General features: G+C 45.4%; 1 protein-coding gene across 3 annotated transcripts in view; it reads right to left on the bottom strand.

The window, feature by feature from the left end:
• Positions 1-421: 421 nt before the first annotated feature.
• The window catches only part of LOC149431208 (phosphatidylinositol 4,5-bisphosphate 3-kinase catalytic subunit delta isoform-like), a 74165-nt gene continuing 53143 nt past the window's right edge, over positions 422-21443 (bottom strand). For all 3 annotated transcript variants that reach the window (XM_089665790.1, XM_089665789.1, XM_089665791.1), the window contains 6 exons: positions 12720-12889; positions 7839-8067; positions 3508-3728; positions 869-1048; positions 654-797; positions 422-557 (listed from right to left, as the gene is read on the bottom strand). In XM_089665790.1, the coding sequence (XP_089521916.1) occupies positions 447-557; positions 654-797; positions 869-1048; positions 3508-3728; positions 7839-8067; positions 12720-12860 (1026 nt within the window). In that variant the 5' untranslated portion in view covers positions 12861-12889 and the 3' untranslated portion in view covers positions 422-446. The remainder of the gene's footprint in view (positions 558-653; positions 798-868; positions 1049-3507; positions 3729-7838; positions 8068-12719; positions 12890-21443) is intronic.

Here is a 21443-nt window from a genome sequence, read left to right as displayed (position 1 = left end):
GGAGCGGGGGGGGGGAGAAAGGGAGCGGGGGGGGAGAGGGAGCGGGGGGGGAGAGGGAGCGAGGGGGGAGAGAGAGGGAGCGAGGGGGGAGAGAGAGGGAGCGAGGGGGGAGAGAGAGGGAGCGAGGGGGGAGAGAGAGGGAGCGAGGGGGGAGAGAGAGGGAGCGAGGGGATGAGAGAGGGGGGGAGAAATCTTCCAGAAAAACTGCAACATTTTTCGAATCCACGCAGGCTAACAAATACACAACATAAATGCTGAACAAATGAAACAAAGTACGAATATGAATCAGTTCAACATAATGAATATAAAGAAACAAAATTCTTCAATAAAGAAATGCATCTGAAACTAATTTCCATCCTGCACATGTCTAGCTCAGACCTCATACAGTTCTCTCCTAACAGCAATCACAGCTTTCCCCTCTGCTTGTATTTACAAGGGACCTCTATTCAGCCAGCTTTCAGCTTTACCTTGAACCCTTCATCCGAGTTAACATTTTTTCCGTAGGAGAGTTGAAAACAAAATGGCTTCTCCAGGGTCCAGAGGGAACACTGATGCGGCTGAGAAGAAAAAGCAAAATCCATCAGTGGGTCCCTATGGATTGTTCCAATCACATTTGCAAATGAATGCAAAAGCTGCCAACTGTAGATCTTTACCTTTTTAGTAGGTAGTGGAGGGGGTTTGTGCCGGCTTTTGGGACAAAGGATTGTGGGATCTCCCTGCTTGTCCGGTAACATGGAAGCGATGGTGACGAGGGTAAGGTGAGCAGTCCAGTTATTCTTCAAACACTGGCTGATGTACTGTAAGACGGCAGAATATTTAGCAGGTCACATAGAACGGGCTAGTAAAGCAGATAAGTGCATATACTTACTTTGAACTGGCAGAGAGGGTAGTTGCCGTAAATGTATTCCAACATGCCGTTTATCTGAAGGGTGTACTCTTCAGGGCCTACCGGACAGCGCTGACCAGATACATTGGACTTTTTCCGTAGTGCCAGTCGGACGACAGAGATGGGGAGGTCTCGGGGAGAGACTTGTAGGGTGAAATGTTCCTGTAGACAAAAGGACCCGTATTAGAAGCAAAAACATTGCAACTTTGATAATTATTATTATACAGGATTTATGGCGCCAACAGTTTGCTCAGCGCTTTACAATATAACGGGAGACAACACAGCAACAATGCAGTTCAATACAAGAGGGATAGGAGGGCCCTGATCCTGGGAGCTTACAATCTAGATAAAGATATTGGCATTTAAAGGAGAAGTGTAACTTTGGCACATATCACATATTCCAGCATCTGCAGACCCTCCCCCCTGATAGCAAGCGGGGGATCCTCTCAACGCACCCATTGTCACAATTTAGCAGAGCTGCGCCCACATAGCCGCATCATTCATTCAGTTTCCTGTGAATGGGTAGACTACAAGTAGTTCTCAATGGACTGCGAGGACACTGGTGGGCGCTCTGGTACTTCACCGATCTTCCTGCTCTCAGGTAACTGCCTGCTTGTACAAAGTCCGGGCAGACAGCTATCCTGGGAGTCTGCAGGAGCCTGAGATTGCACCTGTGATCTGTTGATTGCGGGTGCAATGTTCTGCAGGCTCCTTAGGGAAAAAAAAAATCATAAAACACATTTTTTTTTTACCTGCAAAAATGTGCATTTATAATTTTTGTTTAAAAAAAGGTGAACGCCTACCACAGATTTACCGTGGCAGAGCAGCCCAGCTGTGGCGGATCACGTACCTATACATGATCCAGCAGTTCCGTGTAGGACAGGGGTGTCAAACTGGCAGCCCTCCAGCTGTTGCAAAACTACAAGTCCCATCATGCCTCTGCCTTTGGGAGTCCTGCTTGTAACTACAATTCCCATGAGGCATTGCAAGATTGACAGTTTGGCAACAGCTGAAGGGCCGCCAGTTTGACACCCATGGTGTAGGGGGCACGTGTGTCCTCTGCTCTGGCTGTGTTGTCAATTGCTACAGCACAAGCCGAATAGCATACTGGGCGAATTCCCTGACCAATCAAATCTCTTACAATAGTAGCTTGAGCGGGATATGTGATGTTTGTGGTACTTAAGGGGTTTATTTAAAATAAGATAGCCAAAAGCCTGGGAAATTCAAACTGGTCATAAGAAAAACACTTAGGCCTGGTTCACACCTATGCAATCTGCTGCATAAAAAAAAAAAAAAAGTTCTTGATCCTTCCCAAAAACATAGCGGCGGAAACCATGTTAAATGGACTGTGGTGTGTTTCTGCAAAACTCAAAAAGCACTTAAAAAACGAGTGAACCAGTCCTTAGAGGGACCCTGCTACCTACTCCTAGTGCTTCTGTTGATGGGGATCTTCCTGCTCTCGGGTAACTGCCTGCTTGTACAAAGTTCGGGCAGACAGCTATCCCGAGAGTCTGCAGGAGCCTGAGATTGCACTTGTGATCTGCTCTGGCCTGAATGGCCAATCCCCAGGCCTGGAAGCTGTCAGCAGAGGAGGAAAACAATGTCATAAATCCTGCGGAAGCTGTGCCCTCATCCAGCATACACAAGGTTTGCCTCCCAGTGGAATGGAATGGAAGGCAAGTATGAGCCTAATTAGGTTGTAGAGTCCTTTTAAATGGCCATCCACACCCGTCCTAAAATATAGTGCCACACTATCTTGTAGACGGCGGTTTCTGGCTGGTTAGCCCCCGTTAGCCTAAGATATGTAAACACTCCTTGACACAGGGAAAATACTAAAGTGAACTGATATACGAGGGGCGTTCAAGTCAAACCGGGACTTTTGAGTTTATATAATAAAAGAAAAAAATTCAAAGAGTGGAAACTGAATTTATTTTTCGACATACTCCCCTGCTACATTTATACACTTTAATCCCAGCATTTAATGCCTGGAAAGCTTCAGCACAGGAAGATTTGTCAGTACACCTGAGCCATCCTAGGACAGCCTGCTTCATTTTATGAATGATTGTATTCACTGTTCCCTCAGAAAGCTTCGTCTTTTTCACACCACGTTATGGGTCGAGTATCCAGGAACAGGCATTCCACGCACTGAATGTTCACAGGAATGACTGCTGTGGGCTGGGAACCACCATGGCCGGGGTCATCACTGACAGACGTACAGCCATCTTTGATAAGTCTTATGTAGATATTTGCGGGTTTTACGCCTTCGTCCACAGAAACTTCATGACCACACGATGTTCCATGCATGCACTAACACTGTTGTCTGCCATCTTGACTAACGGTCTCTGGACTGACCCGCAACACATGTGGTGCCTATCTGTAATAGGACACACTTGCCACTTACTACAGCGTGTAGTACCGCCACGCTAGCATCTCTTTTTATACCCGTAAAATGAAAAGTCCTGGTTTGACTTGAACGCCCCTCGTATATATTGTAGGATTTAGGTATTGCCCGATACTTTTTTTTTGGCCAAGTCTAATTTTAAAAACTTTAATGCCCAACCCCTTCCCCCAGTAAAAGATAGGAATCATAACCAGAACACGTACCAGAACACACATCTTACCTCACTATTTTCAAATTTAACGTTGATCATGATGGTCTTGCTGGAGAAAGGCTTGCTGAACAGGGTGGTGGACGGCTCCAGCTGCAGAGGGAAATTGGATTCCATCCAGCTCTCCCAGCTCATGTGTTGGCGCTGCAATGCCACCTGCTCACAGAACTGGCGCATTTTGGTGCGGAAATCGTTAACCTCTGTGTCATTTAAGGAGTCGAAATCATGGAGACCTGAGAGATTAAAAAGGAACAGAAGCACAGCAAAGATAAACACTGTTGTAATTGTTCAATGATGCAGCAAGTATGTGACAGTATCTATAGCAGGGTTTCTCAACCAGTGTTCCATGGAACCCTAGGGTTCCTCCAGAGATCGCTAGGGGTTCCTTCAGAGGCCGCTAGGGGTTCCTCCAACAATGACCAATTACTACCTCTCAGATAAGTTCCCACTGACACCAATGATCTTTTTAGCTATCTGTAATGGAAGGGGGGGGGGAATCTTCCCAATGACCACAAGTACAAGGAGCATTCTTCCCACTGACCATCACACTAATGTACAGTTGTGTTCAAAATAATAGCAGTGTGTTGAAAAAAGTGAATAAAGCTCAAAATCCTTCTAATAGCTTTTATTTCCATACACCCAAATGCATTGGGAACACGACACATTCTATTCCAAATCAAAACATGAAGAAGAATAGATCAAATGTGTGTTGTTCCTCTAAAAAAATTGAAAAGTGAATATTAGACGGTTCAAAAAAATCGCAGTGTTTGTATTCTTCTTTACAAACTCAAACGTTCACTATATAAACCTAAAAAAGTTTTGAAGATTTTGCTTTCCTTTGAATGACTTCATGAATATTTGGTTGTAGTCGCACTGTTTCTGAGAACTGCTGTACATCTGTGTTGCATGGAGTCACCCAACTTCTGGCCCCTGTGATCAGGTATTCCAGCCCAGGATGATTGGACCACATTCCACAGTTCTTCTCTATTTCTTTGTTTTGCCTCAGAAACGGCATTTTTGATGTCACCCCACAAGTTTTCTATTGGATGAAGATCCGGGGATTGGGCTGGCCACTCCATAACGTCAATCTTGTTGGTCTGGAACCAAGATGTTGCACGTTTACTGGTGTGTTTGGGGTCGTTGTGTTGTTGGAACACCCATTTCAAGGGCATTTCCTCTTCAGCATAAGGCAGCATGACCTCTTCAAGTATTCTGATGTATTCAAACTGATCCATGATCCCTGGTATGCGATAAATAGGCCCAACACCATAGTATGAGAAACATCCCCATATCATGATGCTTGCACCACCATGCTTCACTGTCTTCACAGTGTACTGTGGCTTGAATTCAGTGTTTGGGGGTCGTCTGACAAACTGTCTCCGCCCACTAGACCCAAAAAGAACAATCTTACTTTCATCAGTCCACAAAATGTTGCGCCATTTCTCTTTAGGCCAGTCAATGTGCTCTTTGGCAAATTGTAACTTCTTCAGCACGTCTTTTTTTCCAACAGTGGGACTTTGCGGGGGCTTCTTGCAGATAGCTTGGCTTCACATAGGGGTCTTCTAATTGTAACAGTCCTCACAGGGAACTTTACACCTTCTTTCATCTTCCTGGAGCTGATTGTTGGCTGAGTCCGCGCCATTTTGGCTATTCTATCCATTCCAATGGTAGTTTTTCGCTTTCTTCCACGTCTTTCAGGTTTTGGTTGCCATTTTAAAGCATTTGCCATCATTTTAGCTGAGCAGCCGATCATTTTCTGTACTTCTTTATATGTTTTCCCCTCCAATCAACTTTTTAATCAAGGTACGCTGTTCTTCTGAACAATGTCTGGAACGACCCATTTTCCTCAGAATTTCAGAGAGAAATGCACTGTAACCAGCATGTACAACATTTGCTGCCTTCCTTCCTTAAATAAGGGCAATAATTGCCACCTGTTTTTCAAAGAATGAATGACCTCACTAATAGAACTCCACACTGCTATTATTTTGAACACGCCCCTTTCAATGAGTGATTCAATGACACAGAATCAGCAGCATGCATGTCATGACTGTTGGGTCTGTTGGATTTCTATTACTCTACTACACCTGCTAGGAAATTATTTGCCATGTAGAAATATCATTTCTACCAAAAACAGTGATTGATCCGGTTAGTGATGTCTGACTGCTACTATTTTGAAAACAACTGTACCACGAGTTGTAGATAAAGTAATTTTTAGCAGGAGTTCCCTGAGACCGGAAAGTTATTTCAAGGTTTCTTTTGTGCTCAAAAGGTTGAGAAAGTCAGATCTATAGCATACATAAATTCCGTACTCTTACTCTTGAACCTCTCCGCTGCCTTGGACAGAGTTGACCACCCCCTCCTCCTCAAAAAACTCTATTTACTGGGTCTCTGTGACTGTACTCTCTGTTGGTTTGAATCTTACCTATCTCACGGCACCTTCAGTGTCGCTTACAACTCTACTTCCTTCTCGCCTGCTCCTCTTACCATCAGGGTCCCCCAAGGTTCTGTCCTTGGACCTCTCATATTCTCAATCTACACTTCTTTCTTGGGTCAGCTTCCCATGGTTTCCAATACAATTTCTATTAACACTCAATCTGTCCAAAACCGAGCTCATAATATTTCCTCCCCCATGTGCCTCTTTCCCAGATTTCTCGGCCTGGATCAATAGCACCACTATCAACCCATCCCCGCATGCCAGGGGACACCCTGGATTCTGAACTATCCTTTCAAGCCCACATCTAATCCCTGTCCAAATCATGCCGCCTCAACATCCCCTTTTTAACCAATAATGCCACAAAGCTCCTAATTCACTCCCTGGTCATCTCTCGCCTGGACTATTGCAACTCTCTCCTCATTGGCTTTCCTTTACATAGGCTTTCCCCCTCCAGTCCATCATGAATACTGCTGCCAGGCTCATCCACCTTACCAACCGGTCAGTGTCTGCTACCCCTCTGCAAATCCCTCCACTGGCTTCCACTCGCTCAACAAATAAAATTCAAAATACTAACAACAGCTTGCAAAGCCATTCACAACTCTGCCCCCAGCTACATCACCAACCTGGTCTCAAAATATCAACCAAACTGCTCTCTTCAATCCTCACAAAGACCTCCTGCTCTCCTGCCCCCGAGTCACCTCATCCCATTCTCGCCTCCAGGACTTCTACCAAGCTTCTCCCATCCTATGGAACTCCCTACCCCAATCTGTCCGGCTGTCTTTCAATCTATCCACCTTTAGACGATCCCTGAAAACATCTCTCCTTAAAGAAGCCTATCCTGCTTCTAACTAGTAAACTGCTTTTTGTTTCCTCCATCAGCTCATCCTCCCACAGCTATTACCTCTTGTATCACTCAACCCTTCCTCCTGGATTGTAAGCTCTAACGAGCCGGGTCCTCTGATTCCTCTTGTACCAAATTGTGTTGTAACTGTAATGTCTGCCTTCATTTTGTAAAGTGCTGCGCAAACTGTTGGCGCTATATAAATCCTGTATAATAATAATACTACATGTAGATTTGTCTGCATTAAGGTGCAGATGCTGCAAAATCCTTAAAGTGGAGCTCTACAACTTGGCTTTTATCGCCATTTGGGCCCCATTGGGGAGCTTCCTTTTCACTTCCTGTGGTGTTACTGTAACAGGAAGTGAGGTAGAATCGCTCCAGTGAGGACATTCATCATGAGGTCAAGCTAGCATTGGCCTGTGTTAGAGGATTATCTATACAATAAAAACATAGAACCATCAAGGAGACAGTTCCTATGGGGGCTTCCTGTGTGAAAGTATTTGAAAGAAGAATTAGCACTGATCACCTTACCATTCAAGCTTACAGGAAGAGTTTGGCTGCTACATCAATACAGACAGTTCTCATTTCAGACACAAACATGCATTACATTCAAGAAAGCAGTATTAAAGTCAAAAATTGAAAAACTGCTGACAGAGCATGGTTTTTATAACAGAAGAGACCCTAGTGGTCTCTTTAGTCACTAATGCCTCTTCTGGCCTGGCAGTGGTAATGTAATCTGAGCCATGCATACGCAATGCAGATCCCTTTTACAGCAGTCGTTCTGTGCATCCTGTGTGCATGCGCGGCATTGACCTCAGCTCAGCCATTTAAGTGGCTGGAGAGCGCAAACCCAGATGGAAGACCGGGCGAAGATGGGAGCGCCTGGAACCAGCTGGAACAGCGACAGCACAGTGCTGGAGGGCTGGTTTAATAGGAACGTCTACCAAAATGTGCTAATATGCAGTGCATACTAACACAATATGGCATAAACCTCCTGGGGGGGCGCACAGAAAAAAAAAGAGTTTAATAACGCTTTAAAGCCTGAGTCCCCTCCCCTTCCACGCTCACCTTTGTTAATGAGTAGGCTGATTTGGGAGTTCAGAAGCTTCTCGGCCCGGTCACCCTCCCTGGCCACGAGCCTCAGGACGGGTAAGAAAGGTTGAATGTCGCAAAGTCGCCTTTGTTCATCCTCCAGCTCTTGCTGTTCCGCTGTCTGGTTGATGCAGGTAAAGACATAGGAGGACGGGGACCCCAGTGTGTGGAACAACGGCTCCTGCTGCGCCTTCTCCCATAGTAACTTCAAATAGAACAAAAAATAAAGGGAACAAATTTATACAGTAAACATGGAAAAATATGTTCACATCCATCATCGGTTCACAAGAGAAAAGCAGAAAAGATTGAACTAAAATGACACTTTGTCTTTGTTATGTAGGCTTTAAAAGAGAAAAATGGACATAAAAAAAAAAAAAGTATACTCGCCTAGATGGATGTAGCATCGATACGATTCTGTATCCCGCCAGCTTTGCACGTAGAACTGAGCGATCAGACACAGATGATGGCTCAGCTCTTCCTCCACTCTGTGCAGAGAGCTTTGACTGTCAGTCTCCAGCTCTCTGCTCTGCCGCTCTAGCGCTCAATGTGCTGTGGAGGGGCGGGAGCGGCTGGTGCAGATCTAGGCCTCTGGGTGGATCCCGACCATATGGTCAGAAACTTTTCGGAGCCTAGACTGGCTGAGCGACGTCAGCCAACAGCGGACTGACTACAGGAGAAGTATAGCCAAAATGGCTTTGGCTATACTACTCTGCTATTACAGTGCCTTGAAAAAGTATTCATACCCCTTGAAATTTTCCACATTTTGTCATGTTACAACCAAAAAGGTAAATGAATTTTACTGGGATTGTGATAGACCAACACAAAGTGGCACATAATTGTGAAGTGGAAGGAAAATGATAAATGGTTTTCAAAATATTTTACAAATAAATATCTGAAAAGTGTGGTGTGCATTTGTATTTAGCCCCCTTTACTCTGATATCCCCTAACTAAAATCTAGTGGAACCAATTGCCTTCAGAAGTAACCTAATTAGTAAATAGAGTCCACCTGTGTGTAATTTAATCTCAAATATAAACACAGCTGTTCTGTGAAGCCCTCAGCAGTTTGTTAGAGAACATTAGTGAACAAACAGCATCATGAAGGCCAAGGAACACACCAGACAGGTCAGGGATAAAGTTGTGAAGTTTAAAGCAGGGTTAGGTTATAAAAAAGTATCCGAAGCTTTGAACATCTCACAGAGCACTGTTCAATCCATCATCCGAAAATGGAAAGAGTTTGGCACGACTGCAAACCTACCAAGACATGGCCGTCCACCTAAACTGATAGGCCGGGCAAGGAGAGAATTAATCAGAGAAGCAGTCAAGAGGCCCATGGTAACTCTGGAGCAGCTGCAGAGATCCACAGCTCAGATGGGAGAATCTGTCCACAGGACAACTTGTAGTTGTGCACTCCACAAATCTGGCCTTTATGGAAGAGTGACAAGAAGAACGCCATTGTTGGAAGAAAGCCATAAGAAGTCCCATTTGCAGTTTGGGAGAAGCCATATGGGGGACAAAGCAACCATGTGGAAGAAGGGGCTCTGGTCAGATGAGACCAAAAATTAACTTTCTGGCCTAAAAGCAAAATGCTATGTGTGGCGGAAAACTAACACTCCACATCACCTTGAACACACCATCCCCACCGTGAAACATGGTGGTGGCAACATCATGCTGTGGGGATGCTTTTCTTCAGCAGGGACAGGGAAGCTGGTCAAAGTTGATGGGAAGATGGATGGAGCCAAATACAGGGAAATTTTAGAAGAAAACCAGTTAGATCTGACTTGAGACCGGGGCAGAGGTTCACCTTCCAGCAGGACAACGACCCGAAACATCCATCCAGAACTACAATGGAATGGTTTAGATCAAAGCATATTCATGTGTTAGAATGGCCCAGTCACAGTCCAGACCTGAAATTTGCTGTTCCCAGACGCTCTCCATCCAATCTGACAGAGCTTGAGCGATTCTGCAAAGAAGGGGCAAAAATGTCCCTCTCTAGATGTGCAAAGCTGGTAGAGACATCCCCAAAAAGACTTGTAGCTGTAAGGTGGTTCTACAAAGTATTGACTCCGGAGAGATGAATACAAATGCCGCCACACTTTTCACAGATTTGTTGAAAATTTTGAAAACCATTTCTCATTTTCCTTCCACTTCACAATTATGTGTCACTTCGTGTTGGTCTATCACATCCAATCCCAATAAAATAAATTTATGTTTTTGGTTTTAACATGAAGAAATGTGGAAAATTTCAAGGGGGAGGAAGACTTTTTCAAGGCACTGTAACTCCAGAGGGTGTATTTAATAGGAAACAACAACAGAAGTGCTGAGTGAAGCAAGCCACATCATCCAATAAGATTTCAGATTACAGTTGCCTGTCACTCCCACAAAGTTGGTAATGTCCCTCCTATGAGGAAGCTCTCAGCTGTGTATATGCTACATCTTGAAGAATCCATCCGTGGAGAAATCGCTGTCAGCCTGTGATTACGTCTCCGACACATTCATGTGTAAATTGGCATTCTCCACCATCCCTCTGGATGTGTTTTATGAAATAAAATTGAACTGCAGAACATTTCACAGGAATAACATTAAATATAAATGAGAGGCAAGGGCTAAAACTGAACTCCAAAAATATTAAATATAAAATAATATACAGGTGAATGCAGTTCTGCATTTATTATAAAACCCTGAAATAAATTTGTAAATAACAAAATTTCACTTGATTTTAGCATCCTGTACAGCAGCATTCAGACTGGGAGAGGACCGGAAGCACTAAGAGCCAATCAGGTGTGTTTCATTCACACATGCCTAGATGGAGCATGCACATAGGAGTAGAGAGCAGAGTGGTGACCTCATCAGTGCTTCGCTGCTCTTTTACACAGGCTGGGGGAGGGGGGGTGACCTCGATGTTGCTTACAGTTGTGACCAAAATTATTCAACCCCCACTGAAATTGAGTGTTTTGGCCAGTTTGACATTGCTTTTGATCATTCAGTCATCTTGCTTACATTTACATTAAAGAGGCACTTGTAGGTCAGACAAATATAACATAACAGTTATAATGAAATAACCACAAATGTCTTTTCTGTGCTCACAGCATTATCAGTTTTATTCAACCCCCAAGTGACATTCAATCTTAGTACTTAGTACAGCATCCTTTTACAGTTATAACAGCTTTTAAACGTGAAGCATAGCTTGACACAAGTGTCTTGCAGCGATCTACGGGTATCTTCGCCCATTCTTCATGGGCAAAGGCCTCCAGTTCAGTCACATTCTTAGGCTTGCGCACTGCAACTGCTTTCTTTAAGTCCCACCAGAGGTTCTCAATCGGATTTAAGTCTGGTGACTGCGATGGCCACTCCAAAATGTTCCAGCCTTTCCTCTGCAACCATGCTCTAGTGGACTTGGAGGTATGCTTGGGATCATTGTCCTGTTGAAAGGTCCAACGTCTCCCAAGCCTCAGGTGTGTGACGGACTGCATCACGTTTCCATCCAATATCTCCTGGTACTGAAGAGAATTCATGGTACCTTGCACACGCTGAAGCTTCCCTGTACCTGCAGAAGCAAAACAGCCCCAAAGCATGATTGACCCTCCACCATGCTTCACAGTAGGCAAGGTGTTCTTTTCATCATAGGCCTTGTTCTTCCTCCTCCAAACATAGCGTTGATCCATGGGCCCAAACAGTTCTAATTTTGTTTCATCAGTCCACAGAACACTATCCCACAACTTTTGTGGTTTGTCCACATGGCTTTTGGCATACTGCAGTCGACTCTTCTTATTCTTTGGAGACAGCAAGGGGGTACGCCTGGGAGTTCTGGCACGGAGGCCTTCATTACGCAGTGTGCGTCTTATTGTCTGGGCTGAAACTTCTGTACCCACATCTGACAAATCTTTTCTCAGTTCCTCAGCAGTCACACGGGGACTTCTCTCCACTCTACGCTTCAGGTAGCGCACAGCAGTCGAAGTCAGCATCTTCTTTCTGCCACGACCAGGTAGCGTTTCAACAGTGCCCTTTGCCTTGAATTTGCGAATGATGCTTCCTAAGGTGTCTCTTGGTATGTTTAACATCTTTGCAATCTTCTTATAGCCATTGCCCTTCCTGTGAAGAGAAATCACCTCTTCTCTTGTCTTCCTGGACCATTCTCTTGCCTTCACCATGTTTGTAACCACACCAGTAAATGTCTAGAAGGAGCTGAGTATCACAGTCATTTTAAAGCTGCCTAATTGGTGCTTATTATGCTTGATTGCTGCTCGGTGACATCCACAGGTGTTTTCAATACCTGATGGAAAGCACCTGTATGAACCTCTGTTCTTCAGAGTGGTAGTCTTTAAGGGGTTGAATAATTGTGGCAATGAAGAAACCACATAAGAACCATTTACTACTGTATTACATAAACAATTGATGTCATTTTAGTTGCATTTGGGTAGTTACAACGTCCTTGTAGGATTTGATTCTGAATACAATTCCAAATGTACACTATAGTCCCTAAACCCCTTTACAGCATTGGGGGTTGAATAATTTTGGTCACAACTGTAACTGCAAAAAAGAAAAGTCCGGTCAAAGGACTGGCTGTGCTGTCTGGCAGGGTATTGTAAATCTCAGGACTGTGTGCGGATATACTAATCCTTAGGCGAATAACACAGCTCCCATATATGTATTTTAATTTCTTAATATGTATTTAGTGGTTTGCCTGATGTTCAGCTTTAACTAAAAGATTTGTAGCTCTTTTAATGGCCAATTTTTATTTGAATTGCCGATTTCAGATTCTAATGAAAAAAGATCAGTTTTTTGCTTTTTTGCAGAATGCCTCGACTTTAGATTTTAGTCATCACGCAATTAAAAAAAAGAGCAGATTGGATCACTTACCTTCTTAATGTTTCCAAGACTGGCATTGCACGGCACGGGGAAGTTGAGGTAAATGCCCGTGGGGAGCAGGAAGTCCACCAAGATTTTTTTATTCTCCTCCTTGGCCCAGAAGTCCACTGGGCAGTAAACTCCGGGCGGCATCCTGCCCTCTGGCTACCGCCCCTCCAGCCCTGCAAAGACACAGCATTTAAAAGACACAGTTTATGTACCAAGCTTTTTCCTGTTCCCTTCCCAATTCCTGGCCAGCTGTATACAGGAGAGCAAAAGCACACGACTATTCCTCTGCAGAACACAAACTTACAAAACCCAACACCCATCACACGGCCCACATATAAAAGCTATTTGTTCTGAAGACTGCGCTGGACTGACTGGATCAGTCACCGGTCGTAGGTGGGTGGGTAGGGAGATGTCCCTACACGCACTTGTACCCAGAGGTGGATATTGGCAGTAAACCCTTTTAAGGGTTTGGGCTGTTGCCTTTCTGGTAAAGCCTTGAGGTCGTTTCCATATGTATACTTGGAATGATAGAAAAGAAGAAGCTCCCGATGTCCAAAAGAATGCAGTTTTGATGGTAGATTATGAGGCATTTATTGAGAGTAATGACAAGTACATCAAGCAAAATGCGTTTCGGGAGAGAAGACTCTTCCTTCTTCAGGGCCATTAAACAAATACAGAAAATATACAGGAAAACAAATATATGAGAAAGAAAAAAACAGTATGTACATTAGAATAAAATGCCCCCCCCCCCCTTTTTCATATATTTGTTTCTCTGTATATTTTTCATATTTGTTTAATATCCCTGAAGAAGGGAGTCTTTTCTCTTGAAACGCGTTGGCTTGATGTACTTGTTACGCTCAATAAATGCCTCTTAATCTACCATCAAAAGTGCATTCTTTTGGACATTGTGAGCTCCTTTTCTTTTATTCCACATATAAAACCTGTCACTTTGCCATTTCACAGCACACACAGAGGTTGGGAAGACTTCTGGCATGCAGGTTAGTTGTGCAAAGGGCAGTCCAGCCCTTGACTTTTGCGGATATTCAAATATTAGCACATACAGGGTCTCCGGGGAGCTTTGGCTGTTTGGAAGGGTGTCTGAAATGGATTCTCGTTCGGCAATGAATTCCCAGTGGTTAGTCAATGTGGACACAAATAATACTTCAGTTTTTTTTTTTTTTTTGTGCAATGTACCTTTTTTCTACAATAACCTATGCTAACATTGGTGTCCCAATGATTCAATCACAGTCATTACTAGAAACTTGCTGGAACACACTATTGGGACCAGCTTTGGTCAAAGTCATCCACAGTTCCCTAAATAGAGATTCACCGTCCCATATAAGTAAGCGGCCAGTGTAGTTGGAAAGCCTGATCCGTATACTTTAGTAATTTGTAATAATCTATTGCAAACTATGGTTTCTCAGGTAAAGAACGGGGGGTACAAAATATAAGCAAAACAAAAAAAAGGAACACCCAGAATATGGAGCAGTGATCACAGCGGCATATTCTGTTGATAGCTTAAATCAGGGGTGCTCAAGCCGTGGTGGCCTCTTGTGGCCTACAAACTCAAACCAAGGAAGCGCATGCCCGGGGGTTGGCAACTCATTGATCATGACCTGGGCTTGCCAGAGTATCAGAGTGTATCAGGCAGGAAACAGGCAGCCACGGAGGGAGCAGGAGCCACATAAGCCGATGCTTCCTCTGTAGTGCCGGCTCCTGTCCCAGGCAGAGTGATGCCAACTGCACTCCACCTGGGACCATTCTAGCAGCCTGGAGAGCGATTGCACCAGAATCTGGAACAGGAAAAGTAGGTGAGTGTATTAAACAAGACAAACTGCCCTTTTTGCAGTGGGCATATTAGAACCTATAAAAGGGTTGTGAGGAAAATAAACTAGAGTGTTGGCGGGGGTGTGGAAAGATAGGTACCTTATATCACACATGGTGGGAGTGCCCAAAGATTCAAGGTTATTGGGAGACAATGGTACATTTACCGTATTTTTCGCTCCATAAGACGCACTTTTTTCCCCCAAAAAAAGGAGGAAAATGTCAGTGCGTCTTATGGAGCGAATATGGAGCGGCCGGTCCGGTATTTCCACCGCCACCGTGTCAGAATACCGGGTCGGCTGCTCAGCACTGCAGTGGGACCTTACCTGTTCCTCTATCCAGCGGCGCGCTGTCTTCCCGGCTTCTGTAGTGTGCGTGACAGCTGGGTCCCAAGTGCGCATGCGCAAGAAGCGGTGCTCTTTGTGAACGGTAAGGCGGTACCTGGGACACATGACAGATCCCAGAAGCCGGCGGACCAAATCACAAAGCGCAGCGCTTCTCGCTCATGAGCACTGGGCATCCGGCTGTCCGCCGAGCGCCCACACTACAGAAGCCGGGAAGACAGCACGCGGCTGGATAGAGGAACAGGTAAGGTCCCGCTGCAGAGCGGACACTAACTAAAGAACAACTCCGCGGAAGAGCGGGTACCTGTCATATTCAGGTACCCGCTCCCCCCCCCCTCCCCAAAGGTAAGCAGTCATCTCCTGTACTGTCCATAGTCTCTGGCCATCCCCTGTACTGTCCGCAGTCTCTGGTCATCTCCTGTACTGTCCGCAGTCTCTGGTCATCTCCTGTACTGTCCGCAGTCTCTGGTCATCTCCTGTACTGTCCGCAGTCTCTGGTCATCTCCTGCACTGTGTCCGCAGTCTCTGGTCATCTCCTGCACTGTGTCCGCAGTCTCTGGTCATCTCCTGCACTGTGTCCGCAGTCTCTGGTCATCTCCTGTACTATGTCCGCAGTCTCTGGTCATCTCCTGTACTGTGTCCGCAGTCCCTGGTCATCTCCTGTACTGTGTCCGCAGTCTCTGGTGATCTCCTGTACTATGTCCGCAGTCTCTGGTCATCCCCTGTACTGTCCGCAGTCTCTGGTCATCCCCTGTACTGTGTCCGCAGTCTCTGGTCATCTCCTGTACTGTCCGCAGTCTCTGGTCATCTCCTGTACTGTCCACAGTCTCTGGTCATCTCCTGTACTGTGTCCGCAGTCTCTGGTCATCTCCTGTACTATGTCCGCAGTCTCTGGTCATCTCCTGTACTGTCTCCGCAGTCTCTGGTCATCTCCTGTACTGTGTCCGCAGTCTCTGGTCATCTCCTGTACTGTGTCCGCAGTCTCTGGTCATCCCCTGTACTGTGTCCGCAGTCTCTGGTCATCTCCTGTACTGTGTCCGCAGTCTCTGGTCATCTCCTGTACTGTCCGCAGTCTCTGGTCATCCCCTGTACTGTCCGCAGTCTCTGGTCATCCCTGTACTGTCCGCAGTCTCTGGTCATCTCCTGTACTGTGTCCGCAGTCTCTGGTCATCTCCTGTACTGTGTCCGCAGTCTCTGGTCATCCCCTGTGCTGTCCGCAGTCTCTGATCATCTCCTGTACTGTGTCCGCAGTCTCTGATCATCTCCTGTACTGTGTCCGCAGTCTCTGGTCATCTCCTGTACTGTGTCCGCAGTCTCTGGTCTTCCCCTGTGATGTCCCCGCAGTCTCTGGTCATCCCCTGTGATGTCCCCGCAGTCTCTGGTCATCCCCTGTGCTGTCCCCGCAGTCTCTGGTCATCCCTGTACTGTCCGCAGTCTCTGGTCATCCCTGTACTGTCCGCAGTCTCTGGTCATCCCTGTACTATGTCTGCAGTCCATTAGTTAAAAAAATTTTTTTCCTGTTTTCTGCCTCTAAAACCTAGGCGCGTCTTATGGAGCGAAAAATACGGTAATTGGGATAATCTCTGGGATAAAGATAGGATTGGATCCAGAGTTGTGTCTATTACATAGTACAAAGTTATCAGTGAACAATACAAGGATTTGGGTATATGGTACTATCTGAATGTGGCAAAGGGTCTGATACCTACGTTTTGGCATAGTTTAGAGGTGCCTAGAGAAGAGGATTGGGTAGAAAGAGTGAATCAGATATGTAAGATGGAGAAACTGTATTATATGCAAGAAGACAAGATGGCGTTATATTACAGGAGGTGGGAAAAATGGGAAGATTTTGTGCCCAAGGTGAAATATATGAAGCAGTAGAGAGGGATACGTGAAAATACCCCTTATTTAGGAAAAGAGATAATGGAGAAATGCAGAGTGGGTGGTTTTATTATCGGGGGGAGGGTGGTTTCGGGGTGAGGGGGTATTGGATGGGTGGTGGGGGGTAATGGAAATAAAGATAGAAAGGGATGTAACTGAGGGTTTTGTATGTATATGAGAGTAATGATGAAACATGTATTTTATATGTAAAATTAATAAATATTTAAAAAAAAAAAAAAAAGAACCTATAAAAGGGTTAACAACAATTATTATACAGGATTTATATGGCGCCAACAGTTTGCTCAGCACTTTACAATATAACGGTAGACAAAACAGTTCAATACAAGAGGGATAAGAGGGCCCTGATCCTTGGAGCTTACAATCTAGGAGATTAGTCTGCTTTCACAGTGATCTGCGGGTGCAGCGCAGTGCGCATGCGACCTTCCGGCAGGTTAGCTGCACTGAGACCGATTTCTATTATACCCTTCTGGTTTGGTGAGCTTTCAGAAAGTTATAATTATATTTATTTACAATAAGAAATAATTTAAAAAGTCTATGGCAAAGCGCAGGCAACCCATAGGAAATCCACAGGTGTACGGTGCTGCACCCACAGTGCGGGTAAACCGCAGAACATCGGTGTGAAAGCAGGCTTAAAAAGGGGGCTCAGGACAGTAGGGGCTCATTTACATTTGCGGCTGGAGGGGGGTTTAAGACCCCATCTTCGAGACATGTTTTTACCACACCCTTCAACCAATGGTGTAGCGTCGGGTTGCAATGGCGGCCCTGTCCCATGCCTAGGTGGCCTCCCTGTCCAATTCTGTTTTATACTTGGACATGAGGGGCGGCATATACATGAACCAATCCTCTTCATTTTCCTCCTGCAGTCACTGAAAGCCAGCCTCTCCTCCTCCTCCCACCAGCTTCAGTGGCTTCAGGGGAAAATGTTAATTATGCTATCCGAAAAAAAAAAAAATTCTGAACCTTTTCATTGGGGTCTGAGAGTGGTTAATAAATTGGTTAATAGCTTCGCTCTTAAGAGGTTGAGCACCCCTGGCCGAAATCTTTATGCGACTGTCTGTAGAAGTCCCAATCTGACAGTCAGTGTAGCTACCAGATGGATGGACATGGCTCAGGTTTATGAGATAATCAACGCAGGTAATGTTTGCCTTTCAGGTTAATATAGTTAATACAGATATACAATCTCATACAACAGAACTAATGGGCCATCACAAGAACATTCTACGGTTTAAGAAACCTTTTCTCAACCTTTTCTGACATTGAGGAACCCTTTAACATTGTGGTCTCAGGGAACCTCTGCCAGCAATTACTAGATCTACAATTCACAGTACATTAGCACGCTGGTCAGTTGGAAGAATGTCCCTTACATTGGTGGTCAGTGGGAAGAATGATCCCTACATTGGTGGTCAGTGGGAAGAATGCTCCTTACATTGGTGGTCAGTGGGAAGAATGCCCCTTACATTGGTGGTCAGTGGGAAGAATGATCCCTACATTGGTGGTCAGTGGGAAGAATGCTCCTTACATTGGTGGTCAGTGGGAAGAATGCCCCTTACATTGGGGGTCAGTGGGAAGAATGCCCCTTACATTGGGGGTCAGTGGGAAGAATGCCCCTTACATTGGGGGTCAGTGGAAAGAATGCCCCTTACATTGGTGATCATTGGAAAGAATGCTCCTTAGATTGGTGATCATTGGAAAGAATGCTCCCCACATTGGTGATCATTGGGAAGAATGCCCCTTACATTGGGGGTCAGTGGGAAGAATGCCCCTTACATTGGGGGTCAGTGGGAAGAATGATCCCTACATTGGTGGTCAGTGGGAAGAATGATCCCTACATTGGTGGTCAGTGGGAAGAATGCCCCTTACATTGATGGTCAGTGGGAAGAATGCTCCTTACATTGGTGGTCAGTGGGAAGAATGCCCCTTACATTGGGGGTCAGTGGGAAGAATTCCCCTTACATTGGGGGTCAGTGGAAGAATTTCCCTTACATTGGGGGTCAGTGGGAAGAATGATCCCTACATTGGTGGTCAGTGGGTAAAATGCCCCTTACATTGGTGGTCAGTGGGAAGAATGCTCCTTACATTGGTGGTCAGTGGGAAGAATGCTCCTTACATTGGTGATCAGTGGGAGGACTGCTCCTTACATTGGTGGTCAGTGGGAAGAATGCGTCTTACATTGGTGGTCAGTGGGAAGAATGCGCCTTACATTGGTGGTCAGTGGGAATAATGATCCTTACATTGGTGGTCAGTGGGAAGAATTCCCTTTACATTGGTGGTCAGTGGGAAGAATTCCCTTTACATTGGTGGTCAGTGGGAAGAATGCCCCTTACAATGGTGATCAGTGGGAAGAATGCCCCTTACATTGGTGGTCAGTGGGAAGAATGATCCTTACATTGGTGGTCAGTGGGAAGAATGATCCTTACATTGGTGGTCAGTTGGAAGAATGATCCTTGCATTGGTGGTCAGTGGGAAGAATGCTTCTTACGTCGGTGGTCAGTGGGAAGAATGCTTCTTACGTCGGTGGTCAGTGGGAAGAATGCTTCTTACATCGGTGGTCAGTGGGAAGAATGTCCCTTACATTGGGGGTCAGTGGGAAGAATGCCCCTTACATTGGGGGTCAGTGGGAAGAATGCCCCTTACATTGGGGGTCAGTGGGAAGAATGCCCCTTACATTGGTGGTCAGTGGGAAGAATGCTCCTTACATTGGTGGTCAGTGGGAAGAATTCCCCCTACATTGGTGGTCAGTGGGAGGAATGCCCCTTAAATTGGTGGTCAGTGGGAAGAATGCTCCTTACATTGGTGGTCAGTGGGAAGAAACGCAGCTTACAGATAGCTAAAAAGATCACAGATGTGAGTGGTCACTTATACAAGAGGCAGAAATTGCCCTTTACTCAGGGAACCCCTAGCAACTTCTGGAGGAACCCTAGGATTCCACAGAACCCTGGCTGAGAAAGTCTATCTTAACATATAGATGTTGTCCATGTAATCCAGCTTTTTAAAGTCTTCTGAAGGCTCAAACATTTATTTTTCAGGATATGGCCTTTGTTTACAGCCATTGATGTATTCGAGGAATGAACTGGTCAGACCTGTTCAGATCAAGTGTCAAAAGGTGAATTCCTGATGAAAACGGAAACATGCTGCTGGTATGTGAAACTGCTAGTTTTATAATTGCCAATGCTTGGAAGGATTGTCAGTCTGGAGGAGCTTCATTCCTGAACTGCCATACTGAGTTTTTACCAAAAACCGTGACTGTACAATCACTAAAGGGCACCTGTCATGAGAAAAATCCTGGGGTTTTCCGATGCTTTGAAAAAGCCAACACATTGGCCATCATGCTGGCTTCAGTAGCTTCTAAGTCACTGAACCAGTTCAGGTATGCAGCAAGGAAATTCAGGTGAAGTAATTGTCCCTCCTCTGCATGCCTTCAAGTCCCAAAAGTATTACAAGCCTGAAAACTGGCATGGCAGCAAAAAACTAGTGTTTTCAGGAGGAGGTCAGGTTTCCTTTAGGGCTAAAGCAAGGTCACCAGCCCTGAAAAACCAATGCTAAACAAGCCTGAAACTAATCTCATAGTCACACCTCAGCCTAACTCCGAATTCCACTCTGAACCTCAGTGTAACCCCTTGCGGTAAAAGAGAAGTGTGGCCAAAACACTTTTGGCCATACTTCTATGGATTAAAGGAGTGCAGTCCATTCTGCACTCCTGTGACCCAGATTCAGCCAACGGTGGTCTGAAGCCTAATGTTGGCCAACATCACAGAGCTGGTCAAGGGTCCGAAAGGGATCCCCAACAATAATGTCGCGATCCACCCAGATGGCTGTCTGGCAGCAGGCTCAGTCTCTCAGCATGCCACCGAAAGTCTGAGCCGGCCATTCCTGCCCCCTCCACAGTGAGCACTGGAGGGGCAGAGAAGAGAGCTGGAGACTGACAGTCACCACTCTTTGCTCACTGAAGACTGAGGACTGAGCGATCTGTCTTTGACCACTCAGGTCTTGGTGTAGAGCTGGCAGGGACAGCTTCAGCATTGGCTCGATGTTGCAGCCATCTAAAGCCTGGTACACGTGTGGTCTTTGTTCAACCCAGAGGGCTGAAAGAATAAAAAAAAAAAAAAAAGTTCACTGTACCAACTAAGCCATGTTAGTGCAGCAATCTCTCCCGCTTAGAGTCGCCACTTGTCAAGGATTCACCTACAGTGGGGATCGAAAGTTTGGGCACCCCAGCTAAAAATTTGTATTAATGTGCATAAAGAAGCCAAGGAAAGATGGAAAAATCTCCAAAAGGCATCAAACTACAGATTAGACATTCTTATAATATGTCAACAAAAGTTAGATTTTATTTCCATCATTTACACTTTCAAAATAACAGAAAACAAAAAAATGGCGTCTGCAAAAGTTTGGGCACCCTGCAGAATTTATAGCATGCACTGCCCCCTTTGCAAAGCTGAGACCTGCCAGTGTCATGAATTGTTCTCAATCATCGTCTGGGAAGACCAGGTGATGTCAATCTCAAAGGTTTTAAATGCCCAGACTCATCTGACCTTGCCCCAACAATCAGCACCATGGGTTCTTCTAAGCCAGGGGTCTGCAACCTTTAAGACATAAAGAGCCACTTGGACCCGTTTCCGAAGGGAAAAAAAAGACTGGGAGCCGCAAAACCATTGCAACA

Source organism: Staurois parvus, unplaced genomic scaffold (genome assembly GCF_062004578.1).
Source record: "Staurois parvus isolate SC_StPar_1 unplaced genomic scaffold, SC_StPar_1.0 ptg002351l, whole genome shotgun sequence".
Classification (NCBI taxonomy): domain Eukaryota; kingdom Metazoa; phylum Chordata; class Amphibia; order Anura; family Ranidae; genus Staurois; species Staurois parvus.
Note: the sequence above shows the minus strand (reverse complement) of the source record. Positions and strands in the feature narration are given on the sequence as shown.